Raw genomic sequence first — 19,659 nt, 5'->3', positions numbered from 1 at the left:
TTGGGCTATTTTGTCAGTTTTATCCAAATGTTTTATTTTTTTGCCTATGGGTCCAAAAAGGTTTCACCGTTGCCATTTTAGTCCACTGAGTTAACTTCAACTATTTTTTTTGTTAACGAGAATGATAATTCGGTCATTTTATATGTAATTTTGTTAACTAGAAGGGCAATTCGACCATATAAAATGACCCAATTGCCCTTCTCGTTAACAGAAAAAATGGATGATATTAACCCAGTTGACTAAAATGGCAATGGTGAAACCTTTTGAAACCCAAAAAAAAAAAATAAATAAAACCTTTGGACTAAACTGACAAAATAGTCAAAATCACAAAGACTAAAATGACGTTTAACATCATATATAAAATAGTAAAAATAAAAAAATAAAATATGCAAACTTCTAATAATAATAAACCCAATCGGAGAGGTGATGTAAATTTACACCTTAACACTGAAGAAGAAAACTTAAACCCCTTTTCGACGCAAAATTCAATTCTCAGTAATGAACGGCAACCTTAACGGCGATCGCGACTCCGTTAACTTTTAATCGGAATGTATAAAACTCCGGCAACCAGCGGTGGCAGCAACGGCGGTGGCATCGCCGTAACCACCACCACCTCCGTTCAATCGCCACACACGTCAGACATCGGTGATCGGAGCCACCACCGCTCCGCCGCTTCGAGAGCCTCTCAATTTCATCCGGCGAGACCTGCAATCATCGACCTGTTTAATCTCTATCTCGGTGTACGTATTGTTCTGTATCTATCGAACGTTGAAATTGTGATTTTGCTTTTTTAGAATGATCGGTTTTGTTACGGTTACTCTGACGTACTTACGGTTTTGTATGACGTCATGTTAACGATTTTGATTTTTCATCTTGTTGTTGTTGATTGAATGGTTGCAGATTAACGGCCGGAATAAGTCGGATGATTCGATTCGAGAACCTCCGTAAGTTGATGCTCTGTTTTGTGTTGTTTATCAGTTTTGTGGATGTTTTGAAGAATAGAAGTTTTCGATAGGGATGTAATTAGGTTATTAGGGAATTAGGTTGGTGTTATCGCGCGATAAATGCAAGTATCAAACCTGAATACGATTCGTTTAACTACTTTATACCATAGTTACTAAAGGCGCTAGGCGCACCCAAGGCGCACAGGCCTCGCCAGGGGCCTAGGCGCAAGGTGCATAAAAGCAAGGGCGCGCAGAAAAGAAAGCGCACGACGAAAAAAATAAAAATATATTTTATGTATTAGAAAATTAGGGTGGGGGTTTTTGGTGTGTTTTACGGTTTGACATTATGGTGTTTTATGTTACACTTTTTATTAAATTTGGACTTTGTAGCCAACTCCTAGCGTATATATTACTATTCTTCAAGTAAAATAAACTAAAGCTATTGTATAACATTTAATATCATCTATTTGCTACCAACAATTCTAAAATATTAGTGTATTAGTATAGAAAAGTAGTTTTCGTTAGATAAAAGTAGAAATCTAGGTTGAATCTGACTGGAATTTAGAGAATTTGGCCGGAAACTCTCCGGAATCTGCGCCTGGACCATCAACTGGAGAATTAATGCGCAATTACCTTGACTTAAGGCGCAATTGCCTCGCCTCGCCTGGAAAATGGGCCTAGGCGCAAGAAGCGATGGCCTTTAACAACTATGCTTTATACCTCATGTCTGAAACACAATTATATGTTTTATGTACCAAGAAGGAGAAATGATGGAGATTAGCCTCCTAATTTTAGTTATTTTTTAGTAAGTACAACATTACATAGTCTACTTGTTCTTTAACAGAAACAGGTCACGAATTGCCAGCCCTAGGTTATATATAGGTTTTGGTTTTGAAACTAATTGTGTGAGAAATTTATGAAGGATTCGTAATTTATAAATAGGTAGGAATGAATTAATGCTGTTTAGGTAGAAATTTATACATAGGTTGTGAATCAAAACTGTTTGTCTGAGAAGTTTATGAAGGATAGAAAATTAAATAATAGGTAGCAATGATCAATAGTCTAAATTAGGTTACTGGATTTAGTTTTTAGGGGTTTCATGATATTTACTTTTCGAGCCACTTAACTGTCTAGCCGGTTAGCCGTTAGCCGTTAGCCATCATAAACAGAGATCATGTGTATGTGTATCTTAAATAGTGGATGTACTATTGATGTTTGAAATTTACGAGGCCCAATCTGAATCTTTACTGGTAATAATTTTGAAAACCAATTACAGGAACAAGACACAAAAGCGCATTACAGCTCTTAATATAGACATTCCTCCACGCGATGCACAATTTCTTCCAGATTTTGAACAGCTTCAGAGTCAGTTTCCTGTAAGTTATTAACTACAAACTTAGCCTACTTGCATCATTGTGTTTTTATCGTTTTAAGTATTCTAACCATAAACAGTGATTGTTTAATGTTTGTGGTCACTCTTTTCAGGATCATGAGCAGTTATATACCGTGGTTGAGTCCGTGCTAGTGTCTCTGGTCATTCAGTGTAGTAATCATGGACCAAGATCAAAGTTTATTCTTTTTGCCATACGTAGTCTGTACAGTATTGGGTACATATACTGGGATTCTTTTCTGCCATATCTTCTTTCTTCCGTCACCTCTGTGGAAACGTCGGTTAATATCTTTTCCACAACTTCACCACAGTCGGATGTCTCCGCCACATCAGCGGCGGGCCCCAATTTATCTAATATCCCGTCTCCAAATCTTGAATCTTCCATGGTTTCAGCAAATGCACAGTCATGTATGGCTATAAGCAGCTTGCGTAAGTTGTTATGTGAGATTTTCATTTCTGCGTTGGAATCTAACCAAAAGCCGAGTACTTATGCTGATATTTTCAACAAAACACTGAGCTGGCTGATAAACTGGGATCTATGTCAGAACGGGAGTGATGAGGTTGATGGAGTAAAACCGTATAAACGCGATAAAGCATTATTTGAATGGCTACGCAAGTGTTTACGTGTTGTTAGGATGTTGGTTGAGGATAACAAATGTCGTGTGCCATTTTATGAACTATTGAGAAGTGGACTGCATTTTTCGGAAAATTTGCCGGATGACGTGGCGTTATTTACGCTCGTTTTTGAGGTTCATAGGAGACGAGATATGATGGCTGTGCACATGCAAATGTTGGATCAACATCTTCATTGCCCTACGTTTGGGAATCAACGCCTTCTTAATCAGGCTGCAGTTAATACGTTAAGTGAATCAAATACTACTTTAAGACACTCACCTATTACATACCCCAGTGTGCTTGGAGAACCGTTACATGGCGAGGTAATCGCATTTCTTGATAATTTGAAACCTTTTTAGGCTTTTCACTTATATATTCTAATTAGATGTGGCAATTGGAAATGTGTTGTTTTGGGCTGTATTTGACCTCTAACGGGATAAATGGATAAACTCTAAAAATTAAGTTGAAAATGGAACTGGTCAAATGGGTCGAAAGTGAGTTGAAGTGTATATACATGCTTATGTAATCAGTGACAAAAATGCTAAGCAGTTAATGCGGTAAAAGATCAAATATCTAGGACCGATATTTGAGACTTAAAACACTAACATTCAATACTAAGACTTTAAACACTAATAGCAGCAATACGAAGAAAGACGAATGGTAGAACCAAGAAAAAAGGTACCGATATCAGGAAAATCAGTGATATATCGGTCAATATCGCCGTTATTCTGACCGATATTTGACATGGGGACCGATAACCGATATATCAGTGATATATCACCGATATTAACTGAATAGCAAAAATGAAATGAAGTAATAACTAATTGTATGTATATTTCTTGTCTACATTTACATTATATAGGGAGCATGTATATATAGAAGGGGGGGGGGGGACCTCTTTGAACTAAACCCTAAGACCCACCGGGCTACATGTTAGGCTAATACATAATCTAATATATAAATATAATCCATCATTTCTGATTTCCCCACAAGCTTGAGCATAAATGTTGATCCCGCTCAACTTGTTACAAATACGATAAGTTCTACTTTAGGGTAAAGCTTTAGTGAAGACATTAGCTAATTGTTTGTTCTATCTTCAAGCTCTTTCCAAGTGAAGTGACAGTCGACTTCTATGTGTTTATTCTTTCATGGAATACGAGTTTTTTTTTTTTTTTTTTTTTTTTTTTGTAATGTGAACGTCTGCCCCTTTATCACACCATAAGTCATTGGATTAGGTTGTGTTAATCCAAATGATCATACGTATTTCTTTTCTAGCCAAATTCTATTACCATATTGTTTAATCTTTCATACTAGGCACTAGCAGATTGCTTTAAAATAGATTTCCTTAGCTTGCACATTTTTTCATACTCCCCAAGAGCAACGAACCATGTGGTTGCTCTGTATATACAAAATATAACTGAAAACCACACGCGAACACAAACAATGCAGCAAACAAAAATATAGAGGGACACGAGAGTTTTACGTGGTTCAGCCTAAACTGACCTACGTCCACCGCTGCAACTAGCGAGACAATTTTATTACTTTGGAGGTGATGAGAATTACAACAAAGGGGTGTATATATAGGCTAAACAATTATGGTTTTACTTATCTAAAACCTGGGGCCAAAGAAACACTCCAAAAATTAATTGTTCATAGAATTCAAGGAAAAGGGACCAGATGTGTTTGCGGGTCAACCCGACTCGTTTTGGGCCTTATTCAAAACTACCCTTTCCGACATGGACCTTTTATTTAACCCACCCATCTGCCCATTTTACCACATCTAGTTTTGATTGGTTTTTTAAATATAAAATACATACCTTTTGTGTGTAGGACATTCTGCTCACAATTCAAAGAGGAAGTCTTGATTGGGGAAGAGCTAACCGCTGTATTAGGCACGCCATAAGAAATACACCATCACCTGATTGGTGGCGGCGTGTGCTTGTGGTGGCGCCATGTCACCGGCCCAATTCACAAGGATCAACACCAGGTGCTGTTTTTAGCTCTGATATGATCTGTGAAGCAACCATTGACCGAATTCTCGAACTCTTGAAGATTACAAATTCTGGTGAGCTTACAAATTACTATATTTAAGTTAACTAATGGATTACCACCCGCTCTCCGCAACGGGTTCGAAACGTAGATAAAAATAAGCAAATCACAAGAATTAAAAGTTGTTTGATGTTTTTTTTTGTCAAGGGGCTAAACATGTATTAAAGTTGAGGGACTAAGCATGACATTATTTTAGTTAAAGGGCTAAACATGTCATTATTAAAGTTGAAGGGCAAAACATGTCATTATTAAAGTTGAGTGGCTCAAGTTGTTTATTATTAAAGTTGAGGGGCTAAAGTTGTTTGATGTAGTTAAGGGACTAAACATGTCATTATTAAAGTTGAGGGGCTAAAGTTGTTTTAGTAAGAGGCTAAACGTGTCATTACCAAAGTTGAGGGGTTAAAGTTGGTTAATGCCAAAGTTGAGGGGTTAAAGTTGGTTAATGCCAAAGTTGAGGGGTTAAAGTTGGTTAATGCCAAAGTTGAGGGGCCAAAGTTGGTTGATGTGACAAAATAGCATATTTATAGTATATATAATGTGTGTATTATTTTAAATGTTTTATCTAATACTTGTTGCAGGTGTTAATTGTTGGCAAGATTGGCTTATCTTTTCAGATTTGTTCTTTTTTCTAATGAAAAGTGGTTGCATGGATTTTGTTTATTTTGTCGACAAGTTAGTTTTACGCTTAGCTGAAAAAGATCACCAAGTTCTCAGAACAAATCATGTCACATGGTTGTTTGCACAGATAATTCGGGTTGAGCTTGTAATGAGTGCTTTGAACACAGACTCAAGAAAGGTTATTTTATATTTTAATAACTTCAAATCTAGTGGCATTGCAATTTGCAATTAGGGCTGCAAACGAACTGAACGAACACGAACAAGACGTTCGTGTTCGTTTGTTAAGGAAATACATGTGGTCATGAACTATTCATGAGTACTTACCAAACGAGATTTTACATTTGTGTTCGTTCTTTAAGAAAATGCACGTGTTCGTGTTCGTTTATTAATTTTAGGTAACGAACTTTCATGAACACAAACGAACTTTCATGAATACAAATGAAAACAAACGAACAAGCGTTCATGAACAGAAAATATAAGACATTGATACTTATTAAATATTTTATATGTTGGAATTTTGAAATATTTAAATAAAATATAAAAACTAAAAACGCTAATGAACTATTTAACACAAACGAACATAAATGAACATGTTAGCGAACGTTCACGGACATTAATGAATGAACACGGCCTCTATTCATGTTCGTTCGTTTAACTAAACAAGCGAAATTTCTTGTTTGTGTTCGTTCATTTATTAAACGAACGAACACAAACGAACTTCCCACCGAATGGTTCACAAACTGTTCGTTGAACGTTCGGTTCATTTGCAGCCCTAATTGCAATTACTTAATTCAGTCTATTGATAGGGTGAGTTTGGATTTGCATTCTGAAACTGATCGTCTGATGCGATTGTCTGTTTTTGATTATTCAAAGTGCACGATGAACCCAAACACGCTCATAATGGTCATATAATATTTGATTGGGATATAGTTTTATATAAATATATATAAATTCAACTGAAAACCCAGTTACATACACAGGTGGAGACATTGAGAAAACTTTTGTCGTTTCACAAAGAAGCTAGCAGCCCAGATTCTGATAATCCGCGAAGTATGCTACTTGATTTTGTATGCAGTTGTCAGACCCTTCGTATATGGTCGCTGACCTCATCAGCCAGAGAATATTTAAATATGGAGCAACTTCGTAAAGCAAAAAAAATAGATGAATGGTGGAGGCAAGTAAGTAAAGGTATACTGTAGTAAAGGTGGCGCTTTCAACCCATTTACTTATGAACGAGTCGATTTGGGTTGTGATTTTTCTTTAATGGGTCATAATTCACCCAAAATAAGTCATTTTACTAAAAGATTTAGAATGGAGTAAAATGCCATTTCCGTGAGGTTTGGCCATGTTTATGACTTTGGTCTAAAGGTTTGTTTTTCCACATCTGGATCCAAAAGGTTTAAAATCTAGCCATTTTCATCCGGCTCGTTAACTCCATTCATTTTTTTTCTGTTAAGTCAGGGCGAAAAAACAAACCTTTGGACGAAAGTCGCAAAACTGGCCAAACCTCAGGGATGAAAATGGCATTTTACTCTTTAGAATATTATTGCAATAATGAAATTTTTATAATCAGATTTGACACACTGTTTGCATGTTATTGATTTTTGCTCAAGGGTCATGGTTGTTTTCAGGTAAATACATGATGGATTATATGAATTTGGATGACAATTCAATCGGAATGTTTTGGGTCGTATCTTACACCATGGCACAGCCCGCTTGTGAGATGGTGATGACGTGGCTAACATGTGACGGATATACAGAATTACCTGAACCGAATCCACAGGCTAACGGGACGATTACTGTTAGGCGGGAGGTTAATCCCGTGTCGTTATCACTGATGTCGGGATTTTCGATTCATTTGTGCATGAAGTTGGCTTTTCAGATGGAAGATAATATGTTTTCCGGAGTGGTATTCAAAGCTTTAAAAAAACCTTTGTTATGCTCTATATGTACGGGATACTTTTATTAACCTATGTATTAATATTGCAGCATGCACCTAACATTGCTATGGTGGAAACATATACTCGGTTGTTCCTTATTCAACCTCATTCATTGTTCCATCCACTTTTAAGTGTAAGATTTGCATCGCTGGAATCTTGAAACGTTAATACGCAAATATTTATTCTTTTGAGGGCAATTGTTCAAAAAGCCCTATGAACTTTTGCGGAACTTGTACATACGTCCCTGGACTTTCAAAACTTGATGAAAAAGTCCATTTAGTTAGGGACTTGGTTATATTAAAAAGAACCTCTTTGTTATTTTGTAAAATTTAAAAAGTTTAATCACGTAGAACATGACTTTCTTCGTTTAAAATAAATCCAGGAGTAAAATGCCATTTTCGTCCCTGTGGTTTGGCCAATTTTGCGACTTTCATTCAAAGGTTTGTTTTTCCGAATCTGGATCCAAAAGGTTTGAATTTGAAATCTTGCCACGTTCATCCGGCTCGTTAACTCCATCCATTTTCTCCGTTAAGTCAGGGGTGTTTCCGTCTTTTTGCTAACTTAAAGGGCAATTTGGTCTTTTTCACTTTATGTTAAAAGAACGAATACCCCTGAAAAAGACCGACCGAATTGCCTTTTAAGTTAAAAAAAGATGGAAATACCCTTGACTTAATGGAGCCGGATGAAAATGGCAAGATTTCAAACCTTTTAGACGCAGATGCGGAAAAACAAACCTTTGGATGAAAGTCGCAAAACTGGCCAAACCTCATGGACGAAAATGGCTTTTTTACTCGATCGGTGAGTTTTAAAAGCTGAAGAATATAATCAAGCAAGTATGCAACAATAAAGACCCGGGGGCCGGGGGCGGGACTTGTGTACAAGTTCAGAACTTCAGATAAATTCCATATGTTTTTTTGATAATTGCCCTTCTTTTTGCTAATGTTTTACAATTTGTTTTTTTTTTTTTTTTTTTTTTTTTTTTTTTTTTTTTTTTTTTTTTTTTTTTTTACTTCAACTTTGCAGCATCTGCATCAGAAGAATCCTGAAATTCTTAATAAACCTGGAGCTATAATTTTAGTGCTTGAAATTCTTAACTACCGGCTGTTTTCCTTGTACAGGTGATTAACAATTTAAAATGTAATCAACTAATTTATTTATTCCTGTTTTAGTTTTATTTTTCTCATGTTACCGACATCATAAATTAGGGCCCATAGTGACATAAATCATTTTGTAAATTAGGTTGCCGGATTACTTGATTAACGACTATAGAAAGCAATAGCCTCATGTATGTACTATGCAGTTAATGTGGTAAAAAAATCAGATATCGGTTAAGGACTGATATTTGAGATATAGGTTATCGCGGTGGGATATCGGTAATTTAAATATCATGCAGAATTTATATATATAGCAATGTAACACTAACAATTCAGTATACTCTCCTACCGTTAAATAATTAACCTTTTGCAACTTGCAAAACACTAACAGTTACATTTAACTCTAACAATTAATAATTAAGACTTAAAACACTAATAGCAGCAATAAGAAGGAAGACGAATGGTAGAACTAAGAAGAAGGGTACTGCTATATCACCGATAATAACTGCATAGTGTATATACCAACCATATTAATGTCAAACAGATTAACAAAACACTTATAATAGATTATACATTATGTTTTTACTTATGTGGTTTTAGTACCACTGTAGGTACCAGGGGAAGAACAAATCATTGATGTATGATGTTACGAAAATTCTGTCCACGTTAAAAGGAAAACGTGGAGAACATCGCGTATGTAGATTGGCTGAAAACTTGTGCATGAATCTCATTATGTCATTAAGAGAATTCTTTTTTGTGAAGAAGGACGGGAAGGTTAGATATTTACTATTTAGCTATTTGAAGTACATTTTTCTTCCCTCGATTATGGGCGGATCCATTAAGAGAATTCTTTTTTGTGAAGGACGGGTTGATATGGGTTATGTTTTCTGAAAATGGACCAAAGGATATATTTACACAAATGGGTCATCAGGCCAAACATGTTAAATGTCAGTCAGAGCGTATTTATGATGTATGAAACCTTCTAAAATCACTTTTTTTTTATGTTATTTCATGACATTATACCAAGATCATGATCATCATGAGTCATGACAATAAACATTTCCTAAAAGCACGTGTGGCCCATTTTTATTGGTTAATTGACTTCAAATTTAAGTTAATTTTGATTGATGACATAAATAACTAATTCGGTTACATATATCTGTCCCACATAAACATCCCTTTAGATATGTCACATTGTCTATTTTCTATGTTCTTATGTTATTTTAAATAAAACACAATATACTGTGCATTTTCAAAAGGGACCTGTGGATTTTGTTGAGATCTTATATTCTATTTCATAATGAAATATATTACTAAAAAATGTAGAACTATTTTACAATCTAATTCTTTATATTACCCCCTTTTATGATTAATTAATTAATTAGAAAACGAATATAAGTAATAAACCACAATATTTTTTTTATATTTATTTACTTCGCATATATAATTTGGAAATATATGAATTAAAATTTGTATGTGCAAATTTAACCCTCATCTATTACTTAAGTGGTTTTATTTTATCTGTAAACGATATGACTTGATAATTGATGATTGGCAACTGTTGTTTCATCATTGGTTTTGAGTTTTATCTTAGTTTGCCCATGTGTTACATAGGTAAGTAAGCTAGTTATATAATTTGTCTAATCATATATGGCACTAAATATATTATAATAAACAAATTTAGGAAAAACGTGTTTTGGGGCAGTCTAATCTGACTCAACCAATCACCCATGTAAAAAAGTTGGTTAAAAGCGATTTGAAAGTCTACCGAAGTGTATTTTTAAAGCAAAAAATCTTGTACAATTATTAGTATTCCATCAGCGTACACGCCAAAAGTTACATGTTTAGATCCAAACCCATGTTGACCCGTTACTCAACCCTGCCGATTTGCCCATATTTATCAATCACCTCATTTAGGCTTGTTTAAATCTGGAACAGGGACCTACTGAGTTCACAGAAACATTGAATCGTGTAACCGTAATGACTCTTGCTATTATCATTAAAACCCGTGGAATTTCTGATGCTGGGCACCTCTTATATCTTCAAACTATGTTGGAACAAATATTGGCCAATAGCACACACACATGGTCCCACAAGACGATGTTTTACTTTCCGTCTGTTCTTCGCGATGCCTTGATTGGGAGGACAGATAAGCGGCCCCTAGCAATCCAAGCATGGAAGCAGGTCAGTTATTATTATTTAATTAGGGGTGCAAACAGCCGAGCGTCTCGAGAAAAAGCTCGATACGAGCCTAGCCTTATCGAGCCCGAGCCGAGCTTGGCATGTGAAACTCGTCAGGCTCGGCGAGCCTTATCGAGCGCCGAGCCTTATCGAGCCTTAGTGTAATATTAATTTTTATTAATATTTAATAACATTTACCCCTTATTTAAAGTTATCTAGTTAACGAGCCGAGCCGAGCTTTTTTAAACTTGTTTACGAGTTAAGCCCGAACCTAAAATTAAGCTTGTTTAATAAACGAGCCCAGGCCTGAGCTTCACTTATTGAGCTCGTGAGTCTAAACGAGTCTATTAATTATATTATTTTTATTTAATATATTAATTAATAGATAATAAACGAGCAAAGCCCGAGCCGAACAAGAGCTTGCGAAACTACCAACAAGCCGAGCTCGAGTTCTCAAAAGTTAATCGAGCTTGGGTTCGGCTCGTCTGCACCTTTTACAATCCACAAAAAGCATATACAACTGTATATATATATATATGAAGAGACCAAATTTGGTGTAAAATAATTCACCACATCAAATTTTTGTAAGTATTATCTTAACCCTTTAGAATTTAGAATTTTGTTACTTTTTTTTAGTTCTGTACCCTTTCTAATTGCTTAATATATATAATTGCTAATACTCAACATGAAAAAAAAAAAAACAAAATTGATATGTACAAATTTATAATTAAACAATGTCACTAAGATCTTTAAATGGCTTCATTATTGATTATGAAACTTATATTTTAATACGCACTCTAATTTTGCTATTAAATACTTAAGTAAATAAAAAATTAAAGGCGCCTAAATATCTTAAAATAAATGTGTGCTTAGTTAGTATGTCTATAAATATATTAAAGGGTAAATCGCATTTTACGTCCTTTAAATTTGAGCAAAACTGCAGACGTTGTCCTTTAGCTAACAAAATTACACTAAATGTCCTTTATGTTATGGTTTCTCATCATATGGTATCCTTTTGCCCTAACCCAGTTAATTTTTCCTGTTAACTCTTAACACGTGCCACTCACATGAGGACATAATGGTCATTTTCACTTAATAACTAAAACAAAAAAAATAAAAATTATCCCTGAAACTTTAGAGGAAGATATATTTCAAGTGAAAATGACCATTATACCCTCATGTGAGTGGCACATTGTAAGAGCTGGGTTAGGGCAAAAAAACATCGCATGATGAGACAGTGTAACATGAAGGACATCCAGTGTAATTTCGTTAGTTAAAGGACAACACCTGCAATTTCGCTCAAACTTAAAGAACGTAAAATGCTATTTACCCTATATTAAAAGTTAACTGAATTGAATGACAATGTGCATACATTGGAGATGCCTTCATCCCCTATATTTTTTATTTATCAAAATTAAGGTATTGGTCATTAACGCATCTGATGTTTTTAGAATTTATATTGTCCTAACTCCTAAGGGTATTATTGTCATTTACAGGCGGAAGCAACTGTGATTCATCAGTGTAAACAGCTACTCTCACCACCAGATGACCCCACTTATGTAATGACTTATATAAGTCACAGTTTTCCTCAACACAGACTATATCTTTGTGCTGGAGCATGGGTTCTGATGCGTGGGCACCCGGAGGATATCAACACGGGAAATCTGGTAAACAAGCTCGTCTTTCTTTTTCTTAATTTTTAGAAGCGTGTAATGTTTAAATGAGTCGGTTCGGGCTGTGGTGTTTTTTTTTCAAGCTAAAAGGAGTTAATGTGATGTCAAATGGTTTGAAAGTTGCCCATAGTATATGTTTAACGTATACAACCTCCTAAATTATTTTCTTCAAAGATTTTGATTATTGTTGTGAGGGGTTTGGCAGAAACCGAACCGTTTACCAAATTAACCGGCGCCATGCCGCCATTTGATTAACTGATGGTTTTGGTTCTAAAAACCGGTATTCTCGGTGTGGTTTCGGTTTCATGTGGAAAGGCAAACCGCTTCTTGTTAATATTATGTAGTTTGTATTTAGTAATTAATTTTATATGTAGTTTGTATTTAGTAATTAATTTTAGGAATAATGGATTTTAATAATCCAAACTATTAGTCGTTGGCCAGCAACGGTCCCAACTTCAAAAATAACAAGTGGTGGTCCCACCTTTTCACATATTGTAAACTAATGGACCTTTACTAATAGAATCTTAATTTCTTTTTGTCCTCTAATCCTTTTCGGTTTAGTAAAGGTCCATTGATTTACAATATACGAAAAGGTGGGACCACCACTGGTTATTTTTTAAGTTGGGACCGTTGCCGGCCAATGGCTAATGGTTATGTTGCTCAGTGTTGGGCCCAAACCTGAACAAATTGGCTATTAGGCTGAAAACAACTATGTTGCTCAGTGTTGGGCCCAAACCTGAGCAAATTGGCTAAAATCGAATTCATCAGAAGAACCATTTAGTCCATTTTGTTTCATTAAGCGAAACCAATGGTTTTAATTTATCAATAACCAAATTTTGGTTTAGGTTCGGTTTTGGGTCATAACTGGGCCCATGCTTAACCCTTAACCGCTCTCATAATAGTCTTTGTAATTATTATAGAGGATAACGTATGTAGAGGCTACCAAAATGTTCAACTTTTTTCATTTAAGCCACCTATATATTGAAACTATTTTATAGGCCATTTCATTTATACCAATTGACCTAAAGCATGTTGAACAATGAAAGTGCCCTTAACTTTTTTGAAAAAGACGAAAATACCTCTTTAAGAGGTGTCAAAAGATGTCATAAATTAAAAATGTTGTTTTTCTAAAAATTTTAGGGCGTTTTTGTCATCCAGCATGTGGAAATTACTTGTGATTGTCTTCTTGTATCTACGTTTGTAGGTTGTTTCCGATGTTAAATCTGTCTATTTTTACCATCATGTATCATTTTATCATTATCTCTCTCCACTGACTCATGATTTCTCTCTTACAGGGACGTGTTCTCAGAGAATTTTCCCCTGAGGAAGTGACTTCGAATATATATACCATGGTGGACATCATTCTGCATAATATTCAGCTGGAGCTACAACAACATGCACATTCCATGCAGGTTTACTATGAAAATTTGTCGTCCTTTTTTAAAAGAGTAAATACCATTTTCGTCCCTGAGTTTTGGCCACTTGTGCGACTTTCGTCCAAAGGTTTGTTTTTCCACAATTAGATTCAAAATGTTTGAAATCTTACCATTTTCATCCTACTCGTTAACTCCATCCATTTTTCTACGTTAAGTCAGGGTATTTTCATCTTTTTACCTATTTGTTTTGTGTGTGCGTGTATATATATATCATACACTCTAAATAAATAATTCTCTCTCATCATCAACAAACACCACCACCACCACTTCATCCTAACCTACCACTTCAACCCTACCATTGACTTAACTTAGGAAAATGGATGGAGTTAACGAGTCGGATGAAAATGGCAATATTTCAAACCTTTTGGATCTAGATGCGGAAAAACAAACCCTTAGACGAAAGTCGCAAAAGTAGCCAAACCTCAGGGACGAAAATGACATTTTACTCTTTTTAAAACTATATTTCCAGTTAATTAACCTATAAAGTAATAATAACAGCTCATTTTGGTTTCAATATCATAGGATGTTATTTCAAATACGTGCAACAATCTGGCAAAATTTATTTGGATCCACGAGTTACTACCTCCAGATATTTTACTTCTGGCCCTAACTGACCGTGATGATGATCCTCACGCGTTGCGTATTGTGGTAGGTTAAACACATAGCTGCTTTTATAATTTTTTCATCCTCCTTTCATTTATATTTGTTTTATACTTTTATTCATTTTTTAGGTAAATTTACTTGAACGAAAGGAGCTTCAACAGAGGATAAATTGTTACATTGCTGATCGAGGCAATCCTGACCATTGGCTTCAAAATGGAGTTTTTAAACGTGTCGACTTGCAGAAGGCTCTTGGCAGTCATTTGTCATGGAATCAAAAGTATGTTTGTTCATCATAATAAAAACTTATTGATTTATTAAAACCAGTGGTGACTGTGTTGTTGCTTAATCCATTTGCTATATGAAGGACTATGCAGTTAATATCGGTTATCAGTCCTCATGTAAAATATCGGTGTCAAATATTATTGGCGATATTGACCGATATATCACTCATATTCCCGATATCAGTACCTTTCTTCTTAGTTCTACCATTCGTCTTTCTTCTTATTGCTACCATTGGTGTTTTTAAGTCTTAAGTTCCTACTTGCTACAAATGTTAGTGTTTTGCAAGTTGCAAAAGGTTAATTTGTTAATGGTAGGAGAGTATACTGAATTGTTAGTGTTAAATTGCTATATATGTAAATTCTGCATGATGTTAAAATTACTGGTATCCCACCGCGATAACCTGTATCTCAAATATCGGTCCTTGATCGATATCCGATATTTTACCGCATTAACTGCTTAGATGAAGGATTGTCGGAAGGTTATGTTACATAGCATATATTACGTGTTTCTGATGCTTCTAAATGTGTTTTTCAGGTACCCAACATATTTTGACGATATTGCAGCACGTTTATTCCCTGTGATCCCTTTAATCCTTTATAGACTTATCGAAAATGATGCGACAGAAGCAGCTGATAGGATTCTTCAAATATATTCATCTTTTCTTCATTATTATCCTTTGAATTTTACATTCGTGCGTGATATTCTTGCATATTTCTATGGACATCTACCCGCGAAACTCATTTTTCGGATACTGAACATACTCGATATTAAAAAGGTAACGCTTTTCCTATTTCAGATTTCCCCTTCCCTTGTTGAATTGTCACGAAACACTTTTTTCCCAAATTTGTTTGTAATATTTTGTATATTAGTGTGTTGAATATAATTGCATAAATTACATAATTTCAATTATAATCTGTACTTTGAGTAAACTGAGACCTTTGTCTAAACAACCCTATAGACTTTTGTTTATAGGATTTTGGCCCGTTTGACCAAAGTACACAATTTCAATTATAATATGAACTTTGAATATATTTCAGACTTTTGACCCGTTTGACCAAATTAACCCGTTTACTTTTTTAGCTTATTTTATATTTGACCGAGTAAAGTACACGGATGGTCCTTGTGGTTTACCAAAAGTTTGGGCTTTCCAAAAATACACGGATGGTCCCTGTGATTTGCACTTTGTAACACATTTAGTCTCCAGCCAACAAATCTAAAGGTTTTAGCAGGTGCAAGTTAGGGACTAAATGCGTTACAAAATGCAAACCACAGGGACTATCTGTGTACTTTTAGAAAGCTAGGGACCAAATCCAAATTTTTGGTAAACAACAGGGACCATCCTTGTACTTTATTCTTATAATGACTACCTCTAGTTTTCACTAAACATTTCGTTTTTCTTCCAGGTGCCATTTTCCCAGTTATTTCAAGAACGCATCAATTCATCAGAAGCCACATGTCCCCCACTCGAGTACTTCGCATCTCTTTTGTTAAAGATTGTGAATAATGTCATCCCTCCGTTACATATCTCAAAAGATGAGGGACAAAATCGTAATTACAACCCTACAACTAACCAATCAGGATCAGCAAACAACGCTTTTGAACCTCAAAAAGCGTTCTATCAAATACAAGATCCCGGAACATATACACAACTTGTTCTTGAAACCGCAGTTATAGAAATATTATCTCTCCCGGTAACCGCAACACAAATTATTTCAGCATTTGTACAGATAATTGTAAAAATAGTCAAAGTACAGCCTAATCCTATTCAATCTAATAATGGTTTCGGTATGTCACCAAGTAGTTTATATTCATTCTCTGATAGCAACGATGCTTCTGGGGACTGCGGGTCAAAGTCAAACCCTTTGACCATAGGGGTTGACTTCTCAAACTCTGTTTTGATGATCCAAGCTTGTGGTCTCTTGTTGGCTCAGCTTCCTGTTGAGTTTCACGTTAAGCTTTATGAAGAGGCGTCACGTGTGATTAAAGATAATGAATCACACTCGGTTGTTGCGTATGCGTTGTTGGATCCGACATGGGCCGCTCAAGATAACACCTCAACGGCCCTTGGTAAGTTCTCATTGTTTCTGGTTAAGTTTAATCTCTAACAGGTCAAATGCGGTAAAACAAAAAAAAGATGTCTAAAAAAGAAACTGGTATAACGCGTCAGTAGAAAGTTGTGTAAAATTGTATTTTTAGTGCATAAAACCTCCTAAATCAATTATTCAAACTTTTATGCTAGTTCTAAAGTAAGTATAGTTCTTGTAATAAAATCTACCTAGTGACAGATAGTTTTTTGTTAGAGTAAAGTACACGGATGGTCCCTATGGTTTACCAAAATTTTGGATTTGGTCCCTAGCTTTCTAAAAGTACACATATGGTCCCTGTGGTTTACACTTTGTAACGCATTTAGTCTTCAGCTTTTTGCTAAAGTATATGGATGATCCCTGTGGTTTACACTTTGTAACGCATTTCGTCCCTAACTTGGATGTGCTAAAACCTTTAGATTTGTTGGCCGGGAGCTAAATGCGTTACAAAGTGCAAACCACAGGGACCATCCGTGCACTTTTGGAAAGCTAGGGACCAAATCCAAACTTTTGGTAAACCACAGGGACCATCCGTGTACTTTACACTTTTAGTTAATACATCTGCACATAACAAATACATGTTAACTTATTAATGAGATTTTGTATATTCTGCTGACCAATTTCTTTTTTTATTGCGTAATTATTGTGATAATGCAGGAAATGTGGTGGCCCTGATCCATGCATTCTTCTGGAATCTTCCGCAGCAATGGTTAGACAATACGCATCTCCTCATAAACCAACTAAGGCCTGTTTCATCTGTCTCAATGCTTAGAATAGCCTTCCGTATAATCGGGCCTTTGCTGCCAAGATTAGCTAATGCTCATAGTCTCTTCATTAAGGTATTGGAAAGATAAATTTAAGGTGGGTTTAGGGTTTGGATTTCAGGATACGGGTTTAAAGGGGTTTGTAACACATTTAGTCACCAGCCAACAAATCTAAAGGTTTTAGGAGGTCCAAGTTAGGGACTAAATACGCTATAAAGTGTAGACTACAGGGACCATCCATGTACTTTTAGCAAAAGTTGAGGGCTAAATGCGTTACAAAGTGCAAACCACAGGGACCATCCATGTACTTTTGAAAAGCTAAGGATCAAATCCAAAATTTTAGAAAACTACAGGGACTATTCATGTACTTTACTCTTTTTTAAATGATAAAGATGCTTCATGATTGTAATACATCTATTTAACTAAATATTCCAAAAATTATTATTTTTTTTCTAAATAATAAAGTTATTCGATTCCGAGTTCCGAACCGTTAAGCTGGCAAATTGCAAAAACCGAACTGTTTGGATCTCAAACCAGACGACCTGCGTTGGTTCGGTCGGTTTCAAGTTTCAACGCTCTATGAACGGCCCTAGTTGATACCCAATATTGGTTATCCTCTAAATTTAACACTAAAGGGTTGGGTTTAATAATATCCATTCCCGTTCAATCATTCTATCAAACGCATACGGCATACCTATAGTGATCCCCCAATGCAACTTCTGATTTGTTCTTAATTAATTCTTTCCAGACTCTTGAACTGCTTTTAAGCACGATGGTGGATGTGTTCGGGAAGAATACTAAACCGTTAATTCCCGTTGAAGCATCGGACATAACGGATCTTATCGACTTCCTGTAAGAATACACTCAACCAGTCATATAACTGAGTCTGTTGACTTGACCCGTTAGTTGTAAATGGGTCGCTTTGGGTTGCACTTTATTAAAATCATCCAACAAGTCGAATGGAAACGGTTGGAAGTCACCCAAAGTCATTTTGAATACATACAACCTTTTAAATTTTTTTTATTCGATAATTTAGATAATTATTGTAACTAATTTGTTTTTGTAATCATAACACATGAGTTAACATTTTAAAAGAAAAAACTTAAAAATATCAAAAAAAAAAAAGTATTTGCAAGCCAAATAGTAATTTCAAAATATTGTGATATGATGTATAAAAAGCAATTAATTTAGTTTAATGTTTATTTTTGCTGTTACTTTTCAGTCACCATGTGGTGCATTATGAAGGTCAGGGCGGGCCCGTACAGCCCAATTCGAAACCGAGGCCCGATGTATTGGCTTTATGCGGTAGAGCCATTGAAAACATGCGTCCGGATGTTCAACGTCTTCTTTTTCACTTAAAACCCAACGTAAGTTCTATTTATGCTGCAACTAAAAACTCTCAAAACCCGTCCTAACCTCAGGTTCTTCATTGTTCAGTTTTCTTGTTTAAATGGTTTCGTATAACTTACCGAATTTGTATAGATGAATTAGGGTTTTGCATGATAAAATTGGCCAAATTGTACATTTGAGGGCAAGTTTTTTTTTTTTTTTCTTTTTGATGAACGGGCTCGCATTACTAGTTCTTTTTTTTTTGTGACTGTGAGAACCTATGAGGGAAACTCACGGGCCCATCAATACATTGGTTACCAGTGGGAACCATATAAAGCGCAAATTTTCCTTCAAGGAGTTAAAGGCAAAAATTGGTGACTATTGTATTTGAATACGATTCATTTGCTAGAGGGGAATAATGTGTTTACCGCTATGCCACTCCTTGAAGAATGAAGATTACCAATATGATAATTAAAATTGATAATGAATAAAAATGCTAGTTACAAGTTACAACAAGGTAGTGTTTGGGATTTGCTTCTTAATACTTGTGTGATTATTTGAATGAAATAAACAGAGGCTTATATGATTATTTGTGAGTAAAATAAGCAGTTTGAAGGATCAATCAAAATTGCTTGTTGCAAATAAACAATTCTCAAC

At 35.4% G+C, this 19,659-nt stretch overlaps 1 protein-coding gene across 2 annotated transcripts; it reads left to right on the top strand.

Annotated features, from left to right (window-relative positions):
- Positions 1-418: 418 nt before the first annotated feature.
- On the top strand, positions 419-19,229 carry LOC110920662 (mediator of RNA polymerase II transcription subunit 23). Of its 2 annotated transcripts, none has more exons than XM_022164847.2 (21): positions 419-740; positions 901-944; positions 2,221-2,320; positions 2,430-3,272; positions 4,780-5,014; positions 5,577-5,794; positions 6,597-6,804; positions 7,248-7,525; positions 7,606-7,689; positions 8,580-8,674; positions 9,262-9,424; positions 10,589-10,834; positions 12,328-12,498; positions 13,800-13,916; positions 14,463-14,588; positions 14,672-14,820; positions 15,360-15,600; positions 16,229-16,892; positions 17,567-17,748; positions 18,422-18,525; positions 18,896-19,229. In XM_022164847.2, exons 1-21 carry the CDS (start codon positions 549-551, stop codon positions 19,086-19,088), a joined length of 4,653 nt encoding a protein of 1,550 aa, XP_022020539.1. In that variant the 5' UTR covers positions 419-548; the 3' UTR covers positions 19,089-19,229. The 2 variants fall into 2 exon arrangements, with proteins under 2 accessions (XP_022020539.1, XP_035842292.1); XM_035986399.1 differs by having other exon boundaries at positions 10,568-10,834.
- Positions 19,230-19,659: the final 430 nt, after the last annotated feature.

This window comes from Helianthus annuus, chromosome 17 (assembly GCF_002127325.2).
Source record: "Helianthus annuus cultivar XRQ/B chromosome 17, HanXRQr2.0-SUNRISE, whole genome shotgun sequence".
In the NCBI taxonomy this organism is placed as follows: Eukaryota; Viridiplantae; Streptophyta; class Magnoliopsida; order Asterales; family Asteraceae; genus Helianthus; species Helianthus annuus.
This window is presented reverse-complemented; position numbering and strand designations above follow the sequence as displayed.